The following is a 20,951-nucleotide window of genomic DNA, read 5'->3' as shown; positions in this document are numbered from 1 at the left end:
CGCTCTATGTGAACACTAATGTCCATATGGCAACTTTTTGTTGGCTTCTACACTTTTTAAATTCCTTCCGCCGCCTTATGTGAACTGGGCCTTATTTTCTCTTTTGCTTTTAACTTTGTTTCATGCCTCTTCTAAACTACTCCTTCCTTTTCTTTTTTTCTCTCTCTGCTCCCCCTCCCCTCACTCATATTGCTCTTTCATTCATGTTTCAAATAATTTAATTTATATTGTAGTCTTATCTGATGGCTTGGCTATAATGAATCTCTCTTTTTATTTTTTAAGAATGCATTGGCTCTTAATGGCTTTGTGTCCTGGTTTTGGACAGGTTTCCATTCGTTTGCGTTTCAATTGGGTTGACAATTGGGAAATTGCCTATAGTTGGAGTTGTCTACAATCCAATACTAGATAAGGTGCAAACATTCTTAAAAATACTTTAAGAATGCATTGGCTCTTAATGGCTTTGTGTCCTGGTTTTGGACAGGTTTCCATTCGTTTGCGTTTCAATTGGGTTGACAATTGGGAAATTGCCTATAGTTGGAGTTGTCTACAATCCAATACTAGATGAGGTGCAAACATCATAACACCTTAGTATTGCTATAAAGTAACAAAAATTACTTTTGCTTGTATGGCTATAAAATCGGATCATTGTAAATCTATAACAAAATTTGCATTACAAGAGACAAGTCTCTCTCTCATAGATGTTCCTATGTCAAACCTTTTTTAGTATAGACAAGTCTCTCTCTCATAGATGTTCCTATGTCAAACCTTTTTTAGTATAGACAACTTTGTAGCGAGGTCATAAGACGAACCTTTAAAAAATATGAAAATTTGATATCCAGTTTTGAGGGGTTGATACTAGTGGCAACATACGATGCTGAAGCAAAATAAGCACTTTATAATATTTTAGGTTTATTGTCGACGTTTGTAGTGACATTGGCATAGATATTGTTGACATGTAAGGTGTGTGTTGGAGAAAGAAAGAAAGAAAGAAAGTCTTTGGAAGACCGATGGGTCTATGAGACTGTGAAAATCTTCGTACAAACGAGCTGTGAGGGTGGAGCTACTAAATGAGCATCTACATCAATGCAGAATGCAAAAAATGCAGAATTACTAAGTACAACATAGTCATGTCGGTGGTCGACTATATATCAATCTCATCATAATCAGGACATCAGGGTGGATGAGGCAATGGAGGCATGAAATCGGCGATAGTGCTGTCGGCCACTCACGGGTGCGGCCTTGGGACGTCTCTTGGTCATAGCTCTGTGCCTAACAAGGGCTACACTAACCCCTGTTGGCCGGGCTCCGACTTTAAAGAGGGAGGGGATATCCAGCATTATCGCGTTTGGCTTCGTGTTTTGTGATCTCTTCTTGGATATCAGTCTTGTTTGCCTTTGTGTCAAACTCCTCAATCACTTCTTTCTTGATTGATTGTACTTTAGTATGAACCATATCTTTGACTGTAGAGACTAGTTGAGGAGTAGGAGGAGAATTCTTACATGAATTCACAACCTCAGCAATTACTGCCTGCTTGCTAGGTCCCTCTAGAACTTGAAGTCGGGCTTTTACTTATGCGAGCTCAAGCCTTAACTCTCTGACTACTTGCTGTAAATAATAAATATGTTCATGTTGCCCAATGATGGGTCATTTGGACCCTTCTTGTTGGTAATTGCGTGTATACGGAGAGGGTGTCATGTTTGCAACTATAGAGTATCGACTCCTGATAGTTAAGGCTGATGGAGTTGAGGGGGATTTGGAGGAGAGGGTAGGCCATTCATTTGGAGGAGAGGGTAGGCCATTCCATATTGGCTATTTCTGTAGAACCCCCTAGCTGAACCTAACCCCCGCTGGGGTTATAGCCCAACTTGGGGTTAGAGAATCCACATTACTTATTCCACATTCCATCTATATGTGTACTCATCCAATCACCTCATTTTCCATCTCTTCACTTCAGATTCCTTCACATCGCATATCATATATTCACATCCATATCCACATCCAAGCTTCAAGAAGATTACATCAAAAAGCTTGGGGCGGCACCAATCAGGTTGTGGATCTAACTTGCTAATCCAACCTTCACTAATTTGACGCTAACGAAGGTTGGTATGAAAGTTGTTCAGGGTCCATCCACCTCGAGTTTTCATATCAAAATATTTGCTCCAAAATTCCTTGATGGGGTTACTGGGAAGTGGTATCTCATCAAAATCATACCCATCATTGGTACTTGGCATGGGACTACGAATTGGATTATCCAGATCCTGATATTCGAAATCAAATACTGTGTCATTTTTTGCTGATGGAAGCACAAGTAGTGTTGGAGGTGATGAACGGACAGGGAGAGAATTTGGGGACATGGGGGAGAAATATGGAAGAGTGTAAGTTGCGGAAGGGGGAGCAGAGGGGAGGGGGGGAAGAACAGGGAAAATGGTTTGAGCAGCTTGGTAATCCTCAAGGGTAGGATTAGCAAGGGAGGGAAAAAAGCTAGGTGTGAGGGGCTCGTAAGTTTGTGACTGTTGGGTTAGTTGAAAATGGTGAGAGGCATGAGCAAAGAGATGATGGAGGGAATAGATGTTAGGATGGAGCTCGGGGAAGGTTAAGAGGGTGGTAGTAGCAAGGGGAAGTGAGGTTATGATGTTGGCAGAAAGAGTGGTTAGATGTGGGAAGTTGGATGTGAGATAGGCCATGTCATCTTCCGACACTTCTTTTTGCTGGTGTGATCAGCTGCATGGGTGGGATGTCGGTTATGTTGTGCCTTGCAAATAATAGTGATGGCCTTTGTAGCAATGGCAACAAACCTGCAATAACCCTGAGGGGAGGACTACCCATGAGGCATTCCTCTTTTAACATTTAAATATTTCTCATAGATAAAATAAATTTATCTAAAATTCATCCTTGAATTGAAATAAAATACTCATTAATTCCAATATGCTAGGAATTTCTCTTTTCCCACCTAAATGATGGAATTCCAAATGTCATAGGAATTTCTCTTTTACCAGTGTAGACAGGCAAAAGATATTTTTCTCATCTTCAGACAAGTCTTGGCAAATTATACGCAGGGTTTTAGTCCCGATGGAACGTTCCCATTTGATTGTTGGATGAGCAGATATGATCCTGATTTGGAGTTGCTTCCATTGGATAAGCATGCGTGCGTTGAGGTGATCTTCCACTTGTAGAGCAGCCACAAGCTCTTGGTACACCACTGTTGTGCATTGTAGTGGGGCGTCATTGGTGTTGCCTCATTGTTGTGCAATAGCAATTGGAGTTCAAGCTTGGAGATGATTATCTTTTGGGAGTGAGCACATTGTGATGTATCTCCTTGAGGGATCCCACGAACAGAGACTGCATCGATGGGCGATGCAACCACCTTCGTGGGCGACCACACTAGGGGTTCCAAACAATGCTATTGTATTGATGGTAGATGGTTGTGTATGCCTCCTTAAGCTTTCTCATTTGCAATGTGACCTTTGCCTGTTGAGGAATGTCTTTAGTGGTATTGGACCATTGGTCCAAGACTTGTGCTTGTGAAGTGCTGGCCTCTTGAATGGTAGCCAGTTGGTCTTTTAAGATTCTGTATTCTCTTGTAAGCTCGTCAATGCTGAAGGCACGTACTGCCAAAGATTGTTTCATATCTTCAAGCTTGTCTTTGCAATCCTGGAGCTCTTCTTCTTTGTGAATTAGAGTGAGTCGAGCTTGTGCCACTACCTCCGTCTGTTTTGCATGCGCGGATGTCAAGGAGCTATAGTAGGTCTTTAGGATTGCCGTTGCTTCTACTACCGCAATCAGCTGTGTTTGATTTTGGTGGAGGTTGGAGGTCACATCCCATACTGCCTTCTCTTGAGCTTGGAGAGCTTGGTTCATGCGCACTTCTTCTACCTCCTTCTCATCTATCTGTGCACGAAGTGCCTTGATCTCTATGGCGATTGTCTGGGATTGGTCTTCGATTTCTGATGCAGTCTGCCTTTCCAATTCTCTTGCATATTCTTCCTTGGCCAAGCTAGTGAATAGTTCCGACATTTGGATCATTTGGCTAGCTTGATGTTGGAGAATGACATACGGGGATGAGGTCTGGCGATATTGCTGATACAAGTGGTGTCCATGGAGCCATCCCAATGATTCTGTAGTACTTGGGGGAGGTTGTTCCAATGGCATTTCAGTCCCTTGTGTAGAATAGTCATACTGTTGATCTGGCACTAGCTCCCCTTCTGGCTCATCGACTGGCATGGCGTCGATGGGCCGTTCGAATCTCAGGGGCGGATTCGGGGTAGAGGATTGGCGGGGGCGGTTGTTGCAGCGGAGTTATATGCGGATGTGGCGAGCGTTGGAGTCGAAGGCATTGGCCGAAATGTAGCTGCATGTAGATTGGGTGAGATTTGCCAAGGGTGTCTCTGCCACAAGTGCAGGTGTGAATGTAGCTTTGTTAGAAGGGTTAGAGTGGTGTTAGTTTGTGTAGGCACCATCGTGTTAATAATGTGCCTAATATTGTTCTACGTGTGTAGGGAATTGTGCCGGTGCAGACAGATCGTTAATCGGAGGTCACGGCGTGAAGATACGAGTGAATTTGTGCAAAACGAGGCCCACACGGGGGCGTGAATGAGCGAGTGCTAGGGATGCCGAAATGGTGTACAATGGGCTGGAAAAATACCTCGTAGCGTGGTGTTTCCGTGTGTGAAATCTAGGTTCAAACGTGGTCCAGTTTGAGTCCCAAACGGATGAGTTACGAGGGGTTAAAGTAGGGGGAAATTCTTCTTTGTGGGGGGGGGGGTGTCCTAAGGGTGGTGTGAATGGACTTTAAGTCCAACTGAGGGGTTGGAACCAAGTTAATCTAGTTAGGTTAACTAACCTATATCCTCCCAATTACTGTAACTAGGATGTTAACTAACTATAGTTAGTTGAAAGTTAGTTAGACTAATCTAACTGTCAGTAACTAACCTAGGTTAAACTAACCTAATTAGACTAAACTAACCGAGGTTAACCTAACCTAACCTAGGTAAACTAACTAACCTAAGGTTAAACTAACCTAAAGTTAATTTTAGGTTAGTTTTTTAGTTTTTTTAAATAATAATAATAATTTCTATTTTTTTGGCTCTGTGGGGGGGTGGTTCGTTGCAAGGGGGGTAGGGGGAGAGGGGAGGGGAGAGGGTGGGGCGCGGAGCTGCAGGGGTGCGGGGTGCGGGGTGGCAAGGCACGGGGCTACGAGGCTAGCGGGGCTACGGGTGGCAGTGCGGGGGGCCAGCGCGGGCGGCGGCGGCGGGGCTGTGGGATGCGGGCGCGCGGGCATGGGCAGCGAGGCGAGGCGGGGCGGGGCAGCGCACGGGGGGTGCGGGCTGGCGCTGCCAGCAAGGGTAGAGCAAGGGCTTAGGTAGGTAGTTTGTAGGGAGTGGCCGACGAGGGGGAGGGGTAGAGAGAGAGAGAGAGAGAGAGAGAGAGGGGGGAAGGAGAGAGAGAGCGCTAGAGAGAAAGGAAGAGAGAGATAGGGGGAAGGAGAGAGAGAGAGCTAGAGAGAAAGGAGAGAGAGAGAGAGAGAGAGAGAGAGAGAGAGAGTGTGTGTAAGAGAGAGAGAGATGGAAAAAAGAAAGAGAGAGAAAGAGAGAGGGGGGAGGGGGTGGTGGAGATGGAGATGCAGGGGGGAGGGGAGAGGGGGTGGTGGAGATGGAGGGGGTGGTGGAAATGGGAGGGAAAAAAGAGAGAAGAAATAAAAAACTTGACGGACAGAAATCGAAAGGGAGGGAGAGGTGGTCACCTGAACGCTCTCCTCGATGTAACGGAATTGTTGAGGAACAATGGACGGTGGGTGGATGGCTGGGTTATCGCTGCGAGATGGGCTCGAAGTCCCTTACAATGTGAGGATGGGAGTAAGGTGGTGGTCGATGGAGAGGGAGGAGTGTCTTGCGTAGGGCTCGGAATGAAGAAGAGGATGGAGAGAGAGAGAGAGAGAGAGAAGAGAGAGAGAGCTAGAGAGAAAGGAGAGAGAGAGAGAGAGAGAGAGAGAGAGAGAGAGAGTGTGTGTGTAAGAGAGAGAGAGATGGAAAAAAGAAAGAGAGAGAAAGAGAGAGGGGGGAGGGGGTGGTGGAGATGGAGATGCAGGGGGGAGGGGAGAGGGGGTGGTGGAGATGGAGGGGGTGGTGGAAATGGGAGGAGGGAAAAAAGAGAGAAGAAATAAAAAACTTGACGGACAGAAATCGTAAGGGAGGGAGAGGTGGTCACCTGAACGCTCTCCTCGATGTAACGGAATTGTTGAGGAACAATGGACAGTGGGTGGATGGCTGGGTTATCGCTGCGAGATGGGCTCGAAGTCCCTTACAATGTGAGGATGGGAGTAAGGTGGTGGTCGATGGAGAGGGAGGAGTGTCTTGCGTAGGGCTCGGAATGAAGAAGAGGATGGAGGCAAAATGTGAAAGATGAAGAATGAGGGGGTGGAGTGGGTTTTTATAGGAAATGAGTTTAGGTTTAGGGTTTAACCCTAAACTCTTCCCGAGTCGTAACTCTTTATGGATAGCTCGGTTTGCTTTTCTGCAAAAAGGTGAAATGATCAAAATTGCAAGCTCTACGCATTCGTGTCCATACCTAGCTTGATTGTTTATCATGTGGCTTCTATTTAAGAAATAAAGAAAATTTCTTAAGGTAGTAACCCAAGGTTGATGCTTGGGGTAGATATGTTTGGCTAGAAATGGGGAAAAAAATTTACTCTCCTTGCCCTTGAGTGTTATGTTCATGAAAGTTTGAAGTAGTTTGTTTTTTACACATACCTGTTTACTCGTTACTTGAGACGCTAGTCTCCCCGGCACAGCGGCGCCAAATGTTATGTTCATGAAAGTTTGAAGTAGTTTGTTTTTTACACATACATGTTTACTCGTTACTTGAGACGCTAGTCTCCCCGGCACAACGGCGCCAAATGTTGAGTCTACTTTGGTATTCCAAGCATTAGTCTCAAGTGTCCATGCTTCCTTGCACTCCACGTCCAAAAGCATTTCCTAACCTTGCAACTCCTCCTCCCGTCTCCTCCATCCTTGCAACCCATCCTCTCCCTCTCCTCCTCCCTCTTCCTCCTTCCTCCTCCTCCTCCTCCTCCCTCCTCCTCCCTCCTCCCTCCTCCTCCTCCTCCCTCCTCCTCCCTCCTCCTCCTCCTCCCTCCTCCTCCCTCCTCTCTCTTCTTTCCCCGATGCTCTTACACCTTCCTCTCCCACTCTTATGCTCCCCCTAAACCCTTAGTTCCTCAACCCTTAACCTCCATGATCTACGAGGGAGACGAGTTCTCCACCATGTACTCTACTCTAAACCTTGGAACCCCTTCCAACCCTGGAACTCCTTCTAACCCTGGAACCTCCTTCTAAACCTTGGAACCCCTTCTAACCCTCGAACCTCCTTCTAAGCATTGTGTTGAGTCTACTTTGGTGCCAAATGTTGTCTCTTCCCTACGGCTTTCGTAGGAAGAGAAGGGTGTTCTCAGTATGCAGGGTTCCGAGGCTTTTTGTCACCTACTACAGATATATTAGGGTTGTTGATTGTAGTATACGTGTAGCTTAGGACCTCGAGTCGTGTTCCGGTGTGAGAGACGTAGGCTTAACTGTGGTGAGCAAATATAGTGCGTGCATGTGTAAAAGGGATGTGTATCATCATGGTTGAGGTAATGAAGGCTTTCGCCTTCACTGGGGGTTGTAGGGTTTAGGAGGAGTTTAAGGGTTAGGAGGAGGTTCCAGGCTTAGAAGGGGTTCCAGGGTTAGAAGGAGTTCCAAGGTTTAGAAGGAGGTTCTAGAGTTTAGAAGAGGTTCGAGGGTTAGAAGGAGGTTCCAGAGTTTAGAAGAGTTTAGAAGAGTTTAGAAGAGGTTCGAGGGTTAGAAGGAGGTTCCAGAGTTTAGAAGAGGTTTGAGGGTTAGAAGGAGCTCCAAGGTTTAGAAGGAGGTTCCAGGGTTAGAAGGAGTTCCAGGGTTAGAAGGAGTTCCAGAGTTAGAAGGGGTTCTAGGGTTAGAAGGGGTTCCAGGGTTAGAAGGGGTTCCAAGGTTTAGAAGGAGGTTCCAGGGCTAGAAGGAGTTCCAGGGTTAGAAGGGGTTCCAAGGTTTAGAGCAGAGTACATGGTGGAGAACTCCTCTCCCTCGTAGGTCATGGAGATTAAGGGTTGAGGAACTAAGGGTTTAGGGGGAGCATAGGAGTGGGAGAGGAAGAAGGTGTAAGAGCATGGGGGAAAGAAGAGGGAGGAGGGAGGAGGAGGAGGGAGGAGGAGAGGAAGAGGATCGATTACAAGGTTGGAGGAGAGGGGAGAAGGAGTTGCATGCTTTTGGATGTGGAGTGCAAGGAAGCATGGACACTTGAGACAAATGCTTGGAATACCAAAGTAGACTCAACACAATGCTTAGAAGGAGGTTCCAGGGTTAGAAGGGGTTCCAAGGTTTAGAAGGAGGTTACAGGGTTAGAAGGGGTTCCAAGGTTTAGAAGGAGGTTACAGGGTTAGAAGGAGTTCCAGGGTTAGAAGGGGTTCCAAGGTTTAGAGTAGAGTACATTGTGGAGAACTCGTCTCCCTCGTAGATCATGGAGATTAAGGGTTGAGGAACTAAGGGTTTAGGGGGAGCATAGGAGTGGGAGAGGAAGAAGGTGTAAGAGCATGGGGGAAAGAAGAGAGAGGAGGGAGGAGGAGGAGGAGGGAGGAGGAAGGAGGAGGAGGGAGGAGGAGAGGGAGAGGATGGGTTGCAAGGTTGGAGGAGAGGGGAGGAGGAGTTGCAAGGTTAGGACATGCTTTTGGACGTGGAGCGCAAGGAAGCATGAACACTTGAGACAAATGCTTGGAATACCAAAGTAGACTCAACACAATGCCCCAAAGAGTGTGGGCTTCATTCCATTATGGGGTATTTATACAAGTTGGAGAGCTTCTCTCTCTGCATGTAGAAGTTGTAACACATTCTACTCTAGTTGCATCAACAGTAGACTCATTTGGGCATCCTCATCCCAACATGATCTCACTCTGACTTTGGTTTGTTGGTTTACAATTGGGAGATAGACATTGACTATGCATGGGAATACCCTTAGATTCAACAAGGTAACACATAAGACTAACAATCATTTGAGGGGGACATCTCAAGGGAAAGAACCCTTATTGTCCACCCACACAAAAATTCTAAATTGAAGATATGGGGAAATACCCCCCTTTGATGGCAAATCTTGTCCTTTTCCTCCTTCTCTTCCAAGCTACCATAGTGTGAGGTTCATTGTCATTGGAGAGGTTCTTGGTGTAGCCAATCTTGTAATTCCTTTGATCTTTGTCCTTCTCCACACTCCTTAATGTATTTTGTCCATATTCTGCAATACAAGATCCTTGTAGTCCTTCACCTTCTTTGAGTGTCCAAGCTTTAAGACCATTTTGTGAATTATATGGACTGAAGAGGGTCTTACCACTTGTCATGCAAGGGCAGTGTCTACTTCTGTACAAGAGGTGGTCATGATTGTATGGCAAAGTATAGTCAACCAAATGCAAGTACATTTCATACATCATGAAAGATACTGAAACCATAACTGAGGCATCTTCAAAATAAGAATCATAATGGTTGTAGTTGAAACCTTTGTTCCAATCATATCCATTGGAAATCATCATGCAAGTCATGATATATTCTTCCTTCATGTAAGCTCTTATCACGGTCAATCCACACTAGTCAACTAGACTTCAACTAGTCAACAAGATAGTATGACTTGAAATCCACTTCAAAGTATCATAACCTCAATCCTCAACAACATAAAAGGTAAAAAATACATTCAACTGAACTGAAAAAGGAATCTCTGAATCTCTGATCCGTACTTTAACTCCTCAAGCATCACCTTAGCATTTTAATGTAGCATCAAACTTCAAAACTAGTCTAGAAATGCTTGCAGAAAACGGAGCAACCTTGGAGGATTGCTACATCACTCCACGAAGCATCAAGCAGAGTTTCTTATTTAGAGACATCCCTTTTCTACCCCTATATCTTAAAAAAGTGTTGATTCCTTTAAGAAACATCCCTCATAATAACCACTCTCAATGTAATAATACTATGCATATATAATTACTTATTAACACATTTATATCATATGGCAAAATCTTTTTAGTGTTTTTATAGCATAAATAACAAGATATTTATGGACATGTTTCTAAAGAAGTTTAAATTCATTAGGAACTCAATGGAGTCTTCTTGGGCCCTTTAATTTGGACGTTTAGTGAAATGCTTAAAATGCTAATCCATCTTTGACCAAGCCTAGAGGCCTAGTCTTAAAAGCATATATTTGATTTTTCACAAAAACAAAAAAAAATAAAAAAAAGGAGATATTCCTAGATCTGGCCACCTAGGTGACTTTAAAGCTTTGTAATGGGCTGTCACACAGTAATCATAGCCTGCAGCAACCTTTTCGAACTCCAAACATTCCAAAAATTCGTCACTTTCTTCCCTCCTTTTTTGTGTGTACACCAGATCTCTTTCTCTCTCTAAATCTTCTCTCTAACACGCCCTGCACTCCTTCTCCATGGAAAAAAGCGTCTTTCTCTACTCCAAAAGCCATAGCTAACAGATCTGTACTCCTAAATGAGCCTTCTCTCTCCAAACCCACAGTAGTAGCCATGGCTTGCAGGGAAGAAGCTTACCATGAGCATTCTCTCTACAGTACTTGGTCCTCTCTCCATAGCTAGCAGGTCTGTACTCCTAAATGAGCCTTCTCTCTCCAAACCCACAGTAGTAGCCATGGCTTGCAAGGAAGAAGCTTACCAGGAGCATTCTTTCTACAATACTTGGTTCTCTCTCCAAACCCACAGTAGTAGCACAGAAGAACCTTTTCATGAAGTATTCTCTCTCTATATTGCTTAGCAGCCATAGCTTGCACTAAAGAAGCTTCCCATGATGCATTGTCTCCTTTGCATTTTTGTCTCACCATTGCCAACCCTCTCTATGTTTCTTTGGCTCCCTTTCTGGCTTCTTTCTCTATCCACAATGCAGCTCTAGAGAAGCAACCCTCATCTCCATTCTTCCTATTATTTTTTGATACCATATCCTGCTCCTTCCACTCCTATTCAACCCAAGCTTACAAGCCTACTTTCTTGTAGATGGCACTACAAGACATCACCAATAAGCCTTCTAAGATCCGCCTTCAGGTTGATTTGGAGACAGAATATGCAACCCTACGCAGTAGGCATGTTGCACCCAATATTTCATACGATCAGCTTCGAATGCAAGGAGCAAAGGCCATTGATCTTTGGATTGATGGAAATCTTTATCCACCAGATCCAATATCTGGTGCCCCTCCACCATTCAAAAGCATTACAAGTTTTCTTATGTTTGTTGGTGATGGTTTCAATGGGCTTCTTGGCTATTGTAGGAGATTACACATGTTGTGGCTAGATGAAGTAGCTGAAAAGAGACAAACACAATTTGTCTTCGACCAGCTTCAAGCGGCATCGACTAAGCAGATCAATGGTTTGATGCAGAGGATTAAAGAGCTCTCAGAGGAGCTTGAGGTGCAGAAGAATAATCTAGCGGATCGTGTGCACACAATAAATCAATTTACCGATAATTATGTTCGTCTTCAACACTCCACTCGTAATCTTCGGCGTCGTGTTCACCATTTCACTCACCTTCCCATGGGATATCACGCAAGGCAAAGAAAACGTAAAGCTGTTGGGTTGCTTTCAAAGACAGCAGGCGCATGCAAGAGGCGTAAACAAACAACCAGGTAAAATTTTTTGTAGGAATTATAGCAGCTTTGAGAAGCAATTAATGAAAAAAGCATCTCTCATGGTTGACCATTGTGATTGTAGGGCTTGTGCAACAGCTATACTAGGATGTAACAACGCTGAGGACAATGTTAATGCCTCCCTTCTTCAGCATGTCCTTCAGGAGAAGGATATTATGGAAATGATAACAGGTTCTGGTAATGATAAGCTGCGGGAGAGCCTTCGTCAACATTTCTTGAAGGAAATCAAAGAAATTGTCACCCCCAAAGAGATGCTTGATATATGTGACTCAGCAGGTATTAGCCAGAAAGGTTACAGAGCAATATACAGGTCAATCACTTTAGGGTTGCGAGCAAAGGGAGTTATGCAATCCTTGCTTCCAACACTTTATAGCTTACAGATGGCAAAGAAGTGTGCTAATGGTGATATTGCATCCATGTTCGAGGGTGGGTACAAGTGGGTGGAGGATATTATGCCAATGCCAACAATCAAACCCTTTGAATACAATGCATATAACAATGTCTACATTGACATGGAAGTGCTACAAAAAGCAATGATTCAGTACTATGGCCTCACACTTGAAGAGACAGGTGGAAATGCCGTGTTTGTCTTGAAGCTGGATGAATGTCAAGTGGTTAAAGGTCAAAGACTGGAGCGTGTTAGTTTAACCTTGATGAGCCGAGCACTTAGAGGAAGGCCTTTCGAGACCCAAGAGTTGGATGCAACTGAAGACAGCAACAATAGGGGTCAAGGGCATAAGCAGGACTACTACGGCATTCAATCAGAGAAGAACATCTGGTGGCAAGCAGCATGGGTCCTCCCAAAAGAGAACCATGATACCTTGAGGTGGTATTTTGAACGGTCTGGCATTCAACATGTCGTCTCTTGTCAGGTCAATGGTCAGAAGCTTGATGTTCCCGGAATAGGCTGCTTTAACGTTGAATGGCACTTGGGTGGCGATCTAAAAACCTTAAAGTGTATGTTGGGTTGTAAAACAGGTGCGAATTCTATATTCTCATGTGTTTACTGTTGTCATTCCAAGACAGCAGTAGACTCAAGAGTAAAAGGGAAACAACCTAGCAAAGGCAAAAGTCAAAAACAGGTGGGTGCAAAAAAAGCAATCATTTTTTATGCTGAACAGAGGAAAGGATCAAAGGTATGGCATAATGGCATATTAAGTTGTGACCAGAGCAAGCCACCTAGTCGTGACCAGGAGGACAATGCTTGGAACCCAATCTTGGAAATTCCACTATGTCAAGTGCATGTGTGCACATTACATGCAAGACTCAGGATTTTGGATAAGCTATTGATGCTCCACATAAACTATGTCTGGAACATGGAGCCCGAAGATCGACGAGAAGAGTCAATACGTGCACTAGAGGGTGTACTTTCCTCTATGGGATTACATGCTGGAGCAGTGGTCTTGACAAAGGACAGAAAATCAAACCCTACACAAGACAACCCTAATAAAATTTGCATGGGTGGATCAAAGGCAAGACACTTGCTATCAAACCACTTGGGTTCTCATAGCCACACTGACTTTGAAATTTGGAAGAAGATATGTGATGTCACAACATATCGAGGAAATGATGCCAGGCTTGGCCTAAAACGTGCACATGTATGGGAGGTGTGTAATAAAATGGTCGATCTTCTAGAGCGACCTCACCTGGATGACCATGGTATTGAGGCACTTAAACAAGCCACTTGTAGATTCACAGAAGAAATGGTCGAGGCATGGGGAGAAACACACATTACTCACTACATGGTAATGTTGTATTTATTGTGTCCTTGTAGTATGTTCTTCATACTGTTTGTTGACTTTTTGTAATTTTTTATGCAGCATATATTGTATGCACATGGGCCATACTTTCTCGATAGATATGGCTCTTTAGCACTTTGGAGCAATCAAGGCATGGAAAAATCACATTACCAAGCAAAGGCCGTGTATTTTAAGGGCACTCGCCATGGTGGTGGCAAAGTCAAGAGTAATGCACTCCATGAAATGTTCAACTGGTTCTATCGCGTTCTGGTTGGCAAAAAAAGGCAGAAAAGTCGCGGTAATTTGTCTCTTAGGCGTCAAATAATGAAAACTGTTAATGCAAGAAGAACTGAAAGATACAACAGATCAAATGCTAGGGAGAGACTACGGCAGTGGGTAGCAAGCAAGCGTCGATGTGGTTCCTCATGGGCTTAAACTCTCTGATTATAATTTTTTTGTGTTTTTAAATTTTCTAAAAGTTTTAAAAAATTATATTTATAGACATATTTAAGTCATTTTTCATTTATAGCCACCACATTTCAATTTCTTCTTTGTGCTCTACTCTCTCTTGCCCTCCCACTATCTCTTGCACTCGTACATACCTAGGCCATGCCAGAAGAACAGGAGCAAGACTTACGGTTTTTCGATCAACTCGGCCCACTACCTGCTACAGCAAAAAGGACAAGGCTACCTATCGTAACAGAGCAAGAGGCAAAGGAGATGAGAGAAGAAGAGCGCAGGAAGGAGGCCCAAGAAGCGCAACGCAGGAAGGAAGCTGAAGAAGCAGGGTCTAGTAGAGAAGCAGAAGAAGAGCGGCGTCGAAAAGAAGCCGAGGAAGGTCAAGGGCAGCCACCGGAGATTGTTATTGAGGCCGACACTCTAGAACAGCTAGAGGTTATCTTAAAGAACAGGGAGGTCGAGCTCTTGTCTTACGGCATCACAAAAGATACCATTGACAAAGAGTTTGCTCTTGTGAGGGCAGCTTGGGAGACAGAAATGCAAAAGAGACAGCAGCCCAAAGAGGACGCAAGGAGGGCAAGCCAAGCACAGCCACAGGCAGCCACAACATCGAGACGGCCAGTCAAGAAGTGTGGTAAAAGAATGGAGGGCAAGTTTCGGGATCAACAAGAAGAGGAAGAGCGTGCACAAAAGAAAAAGAAGTTCAGGTCTGAACGACCACCGTGGGAGAATCAAAGACCACCAACGCCTCCACCAGTTACAAAGAAGAAGAGAAAATGGAGGCCAGGGACTTTCGCGCTACAAGAGATTAGAAAATATCAGAAAAGCACAGATCTTCTCATCCCCAAGGCACCATTCTCTCGACTGGTGAGAGAAACAATGGAGAAATATTCTGACAGGGTTGATCGCATACAGAGCACAGCTCTTGAAGCTCTTCAAGAAGCTGCTGAAGATATTATAGTATCTGTTTTTGAAGACTCCGTGCTGGCTATGGTACATGCCAAGAGAGTTACTTTAAAGCCTGTAGATATGTCCCTAGCCCTACGTCTACGTTTAGAGCGTAGCCTTCTACCTCAATAGGCTAACCCATTTTGTAATTCTCCCTACAAAATTATGTAATGTTCCAGGATTCCTTTGTAACTTTTTCACACATTAATGAAAACTTTGTGAGTTTTGTTACATTCTTTGTCGAGTCTATTTTTTTTGTATACTCAGTGCCAATGAACATTTCATTTAAAAAATATAAAAGCACTATACACACAGGAAGAAACACACACAAACACACTCACACACACACACACATATATATATATACACACACAAACATATATACACACACATATATATACATATACAAATATATATACATATGCACATATATATATATATATGTACACACACACACACATATATATGAATATTTATATATACAAAAAATCTAGATCCTATAAAGTCAACTAGAGAAACTTAAAGAGTGTCTTATGTGCCTCAAGGTAAAAAAAATTAAAAAAATTTAAAAAAAATGCCATGTGCGCTACGGCGCGTGAATCTCTAGTTTGACCAGGTCAAAATGGATATTTACGCGCCGTAGCGCACATGGCATTTTTTTTATTTATTTTTTGATATGTTTGGTGTGGTGAGGCTCATTAAACCATTTAGGTGCCCTAACAGCCCCAAATCTTACATATTTATATAAGATATTATTTATATTTATATATATCTTATAATAGCCTTAAAATCTTATAATATCTTATGTCTTATGTATATATATCCTTCAATAGCCCCAGAATCTTATATATATATATAGGTACACAAACACACACATATATATAGGTACACACACACACACACATACATATATGTACATATATATATACATATATGTGAGTGTGTTTACATCTATAAATACAATATTTTTTCATACCGCTCTAACCCAATCTCGATTACTTTTTTTAATCACGATCTCAATCAAAATAAATCCTGAACAATTTTTTCTATGACCACATGAACAAAATCTTAAAATTGCGAGGCTTGAAATGGTATATCACAAGTACGCCAGGAAAAATCACAACTTACAATGCACCAAAAAAAAATTTATTAAACTTGGAAGAGAAGTTTGCATTACATCTTTTTAATAAGCTCTTGGAAGAGCTCAGGAGAGAGAGTTCTAGAGGCTGGTTTCTGGCCTAAGCTTTGGAATACATCACTCGGCTCATTGATTCCTTGAGCCTGAGAAAGGGCACAATGGCCTAAAACTGAGCCGGGATGGTTGCCCGTGAAGCAATACAAGGCAGCTTCCCTAGCTACCAAAATACATTTATTTATGTTCGAGGCTAAGGGGTTCTCCGACAAGACTGCACTAAGTGCTTTACATTTTAGGAGCTCAGCATAGGCGATCTCTGCATATTCTAAATGAAAAACCCGCACTATGTCGGCTCTGAGGGCAGGTATGTAGTGCCAAAGGGATGCATCTCGACCCTCTGACTTTGGCCGCGTTCCTCCTACGCGCATAGCAAACTTGTCCACTTCAAAAGCTGTCTGTCAACATGTCAATATAGAAGTTAGGAAGCGTGAAATGATACAAAAAATAATTTGCTTTACAACTAAGAAGTAAGGACATACCTCAGTTGCATCGTCACTTGCAACTAGTTGCTCATTCGTCAAGTTTATGCTTCCTTGGTCTTGAGCATCGCCAGCAACCAAGGGCATGTGTGGTTCAAAGGCAGCTACGCTCTCATAGAATTGCACTTCTTTCTTTATTTCAACGAGCGCTTTGGCCACTACAACTTCCAAGGTACTGCTACCAATATCATATGCAAGCGCTTTTGTGAGGTTGTCATCTTCAAAAGAGATTTTCACTTTTCCTTTGTCTTGACCCCCAGCATTCACGGCAATAATAGAAAGTGCCTCATCCTCACGAAACCCGAGTGTCTTGGCAATGTCATCCAAAAACAAAAACTCTTTCCCATCAATAATGATTGGATTCAAAGACATGATAACAAGGTCTGGGACCTCCTCGAGTACTTCATCGCCCTCTAGAACTAGGTCCGCCGGAACCTCCTCGGGGACATTATCTTGTAGAGCCACCAATGCCATTGAGGCCTCCCATTGTTCTGTAACATTCTCTTCCTCAGCATGGGCCTCTTGGACCTGCTCCATTAGCTTTACTTTGCCCTTTTCTTTTTCCTTGCCACTTTCTTTCGCCACACCCTCTTGTAACAGAAGGACCAAAACCATGTCCCAGCTTAGGAAAGAAGTGCCGATGTTGCCCATTTGTAGATCCAGGAGTAAGTCTTCCTCCTCATTTCTGTAGTCCTTTTCTGTGAGGGATTTTAAAAACCTGGATAGGCGAAATCTAAAATTCTTCTCTTCCCTGAATATGTACTTGATGAGGTCAACTGGAACCCATAAGCCCTCATCACCCTCAAACATGATGGAGTACGTGCTTAAGTGTTCATCCATATACTGAATGACATCTGTAAAAGCATCCGCGTGTAGATGCATTGTTGCACGTACATCAATTGCTCCCTCAAACATAGGGATGATCTCATCAACCCTATGAAGTAACTCAAGCTTTCCTAGCTGTGCAATAAGTGCGTCAAGCAGAGGTGCCATGTCTATGAGTGATTGGAGGAAATAGAGAGTGTGTGATACAAAAAGGTGTGCGAAATTGAGAGCAAGTGTTAGGAGAGAACGATAATTGACAATTGATGTAAATGAGTAAAGTATCGTTTATAAATGGGCGACCTTGTTATAAAATTTTTAAAAACTTTTAAAATTTGTAAGTACCAAAAATTTTTTAAAAAATGGTATGCGAAAGCAAGAACGTATCCTTCCATCGCAAGGTCATTTCCAATTTACTAGTGGCTCACGCCACAGATGCTTCTGTGACCAACCTTACACTATCACAAAAAAATAAAACTGCACAAGATAATTGAAAATTCTTAATAAGACAGTGAGGCAAAATAATTGAAATTGTATTTACTTCAATTCAAGATTACATATCCAGTGGTTATCTGATAGCTACACAGCCAGGGAAAGTAATTTCTCTACAAAGAAAAGATCGTTCCTGCCTTTTGCGCACTACTCTACCATTGATTATCAAAGCAAAATCACCACTGAGTGAGAATCGAAGAACTAAGTAGTCACGTAAGTTGGCAAGGGACCAGTCATCATTCACAGTAACATCTTCTACATCCCCACCTTGCATGGATATATGTAGCACACCCTGTTCTGTAGAGGTTGTGTCGGAGTCTAACGCCTCCCATTCTCCATTTGTAAGCTTCCATCGCCTGTAAGGAAACGCAATGGACAACTGTTGCTTGGCAATATGATAGCGCGTCACAACCTTCTCAACAATTACTCCGCATCTGATGGTGTCGCCATTGTGTTGAACAACTTTTTTATCCCATGCAGGTGATAAGAAACAAGTCAGAGCTCTCTCCCCCTTTGCAATCCATAAAGTTGGGGTACGATGTGTGTCACTTGTACGGAACAGGTACACAAAGAGGTGTAGAGGTATGAAGCAGGTTATGGTTGCTTTGTGAGATCCATATGTGCACTTCATAGCATTTTGCACCTTGCTTTCGATCTGCAAACAAGCCATGGCCACTGAAGCATTGTCTGGAATTGGCCATTCAATAGATGTGAGAGTTGGCGTAGGTTTTGAAACTAATTTTCCAGTACCATTTGCTGTCGTGGGAACCACATATGTATCCTCATAGAAGAAGATGTTTCGTGCTAGAAGTTGTGCAGCTGGACACCCTCCAAAGATTAAACTACCAAGCTCCACATGGTATGCTTCAAAGGTTCCTGAAATTGCCTCCATAGGCTCCCATTCACTATAGTTTGAGGGAAAAATATCTACGCACAGGAACCCAAGAACAATCGAAGCAGTGCTCAGTATACCATTATTAGCACACAATTGATTTAAAAACAAGAATATAAAGTGGTGAAATAACTTACAATTTGCAGGAAGTCGTTGACGTTGGTCATGGTCTGCTAGTTTCAGCTCTGTTGCCTTGTAAACATGTTGGACCTTGGCTAGCTTTTTTCCATCACGATCTTGTTTGAGCTCCAATATCCGCCCTTTCCAATGGTGACTTTGTATATCAACGTATCGCTTTGACACCTTGTGGCTTCCTCTTGTACTAGGCTGCATCGTAATCCAATTCCACTTCTCGTACTGTTTGATATTCCAGTGCCCATCCTCATCTTGACCACTGCTACAAGAGAGAGATTGAATACTGATCGGAGGCCTTCGAGCTCTAGAAGAAGACATCAGATGTATATATTAGAGAGATTATAAACCTTGATGGCAAAGAAAAATAGAATGGTGAGAAAAAAACTTAGACTAGGGAGATGTAAAAAAGAGAAGGAGTTGTAGAGCAAATTCCAAGAGCTTGGCTGTGCTATTACTGCACTTTGAAAGAGGATATTGGAGGGGATGAGAGGAGACAATGAGTAAGATTATAAGAGCCAAAGCATTTGCAACTCAAGCTTCCATAGCTTGGCTCCACTGTTACACTCTGTAAAAGGAGGTTGGACAGGTAGAAGGATGTAAGTGAGGATCAAACTTCCCTAGCTTCTGAGAGGAGGTTGTAGATCAAGCTTCCATAGCTAAGCTCTGCTGTTACACTCTGTAAAAGGAGGTTGGACAAGGAAGATGGATGAAGTAAGGAAATGTAAGTGAGGATCAAACTTCTATAGCCTCTGAGAGGAGGTTGCAGATCAAGCTTCCATAGCTAAGCTCTGCTGTTACACTCTGTAAAAGGAGGTTGGACAAGGAAGAAGGATGAAGGAAGGAAATGTAAGTGAGGATCAAACTTCCATAGCTTCTAAGAGGAGGTTGCAGATCAAGCTTCCATAGCTATAGATCTAGGTTTCTGAGTGAAGAGAGAGGTAGATCAAGAGGTAGATAGCTAAATGAAGTAGTCTGGAGAGTGAAAAACGCCTTGCTATGAGAAAAGGAGAAGAGAGAGCGTTTTGGAGGGAACGTGGGAGAGAGGGATAGTGGAAAGTGAAGGGGAATGTGCATTGAATGCATGGGAACTCGTTTTTGGGCCTCTATCACTTTGGAGGCCCTAGTTAATGATGGCTGCAGGCTGCTGGCAGGGCTGCAGCTATCCTTTTCTATATAAAATAGGGAAAAAATGCATATACGTTTTAAATTTTTGAGTTTTAGTTGATTTTGAAAATTTAAAAAGAGCCTATTTAGCCTATTATTCTAAGTTTGACCACTACCTTCTAGGCTCTTACATACCATTGGTTTCAGTCCACATGTAATCTCCCTATTTGTCTATTTCTTAATCACCTCCATTAGGCAATGGCAAATTAAAGGGCCCAAAAAGACTCCATTGAGTTCCTAATGTACTATAAGTAAGTATTAACTTGGGCTTATATATCACTCTCATAAAATACATGTAATATTGAATACTATATATGCAATATTTTCCAAAATATAACTCCATAGATGTGCTCAAATGGGGTGTTCCGATCAATTTGAGTGGTTGAATGACTATATTTGGACATTGGATATGAAAGTTATGTCACTTTTAAAAGTGCTGTCCAAGGTAGTTTCGCCAGCGAAACTAACTTGGGAGACCTGCTTCAAAGGGGTTTCACTGGCGAAACTACCTGGATGGCTTACTTCAATGAGTTTTCTTTGAAGAAACCCTTTCATGAAGATAGGTTGAGAGAGGGTTTTCAATGTCACCCCCTATTAAGTAAAAGTTGTAAGAAGGATCATAAGGGAATTTTCATAGAGAAGTCTACTCTACATGTGGGTTTCTTCAAAAGCCATCCCATTATGCTCTCACCATTCCTAAAGATTCACCGAAATTTTTTTGTATAAAATAGGCATTGCTATAATACTTTGCATATTTCTAAGTGAAACTATGTTTTCTTCTGATCGATTTTTGTCATATTTATGCATAGTTGGAAGCTTTTTTTTTCCTTCGCTCGGATGCTCGGAAGATTTCGCTCAAAAAATGCTCGTCCCTGGGGGGGTGCGCACATGCACAAGGTGGGATGAGGGGGGGTGGGGTTTGTGCA

General features: G+C 43.0%; 2 protein-coding genes across 2 annotated transcripts; one reads left to right on the top strand and one right to left on the bottom strand.

The window, feature by feature from the left end:
• The first annotated feature begins 13,248 nt into the window (after positions 1-13,248).
• On the top strand, positions 13,249-15,302 carry LOC147624657 (uncharacterized). The gene is made up of 2 exons (XM_086820006.1): positions 13,249-13,445; positions 13,521-15,302. Exon 2 carries the CDS (start codon positions 14,049-14,051, stop codon positions 14,976-14,978), a length of 930 nt encoding a protein of 309 aa, XP_086676132.1. The 5' UTR covers positions 13,249-13,445; positions 13,521-14,048; the 3' UTR covers positions 14,979-15,302.
• A 2,190-nt stretch (positions 15,303-17,492) lies between these two features.
• On the bottom strand, positions 17,493-19,161 carry LOC147624656 (uncharacterized). Its single transcript, XM_086819680.1, has 2 exons — positions 18,864-19,161; positions 17,493-18,761 (listed from the first exon to the last, which is right to left on the bottom strand). Exons 1-2 carry the CDS (start codon positions 19,057-19,059, stop codon positions 17,911-17,913), a joined length of 1,047 nt encoding a protein of 348 aa, XP_086675806.1. The 5' UTR covers positions 19,060-19,161; the 3' UTR covers positions 17,493-17,910.
• Between the last annotated feature and the right edge of the window lie 1,790 nt (positions 19,162-20,951).

This window comes from Cibotium barometz, chromosome 25, assembly GCF_041138505.1.
Source record: "Cibotium barometz isolate CiBa-2024 chromosome 25, ASM4113850v1, whole genome shotgun sequence".
Taxonomy (NCBI): domain Eukaryota; kingdom Viridiplantae; phylum Streptophyta; class Polypodiopsida; order Cyatheales; family Cibotiaceae; genus Cibotium; species Cibotium barometz.
The sequence above is the reverse complement of the archived record's forward strand: the minus strand, read 5'-3'. Positions and strand labels throughout refer to the sequence as shown.

Coding starts and splice junctions, on each gene's coding strand:
- LOC147624656 (XM_086819680.1), bottom strand. CDS start 19,059: ATGCAGCCTAGTACAAGAGGAAGCCACAAGGTGTCAAAGCGATACGTT. Junction 18,762..18,863: donor TCAACGACTTCCTGCAAATT/GTAAGTTATTTC, acceptor TCCTGTGCGTAG/ATATTTTTCCCTCAAACTAT.
- LOC147624657 (XM_086820006.1), top strand. CDS start 14,049: ATGCCAGAAGAACAGGAGCAAGACTTACGGTTTTTCGATCAACTCGGC.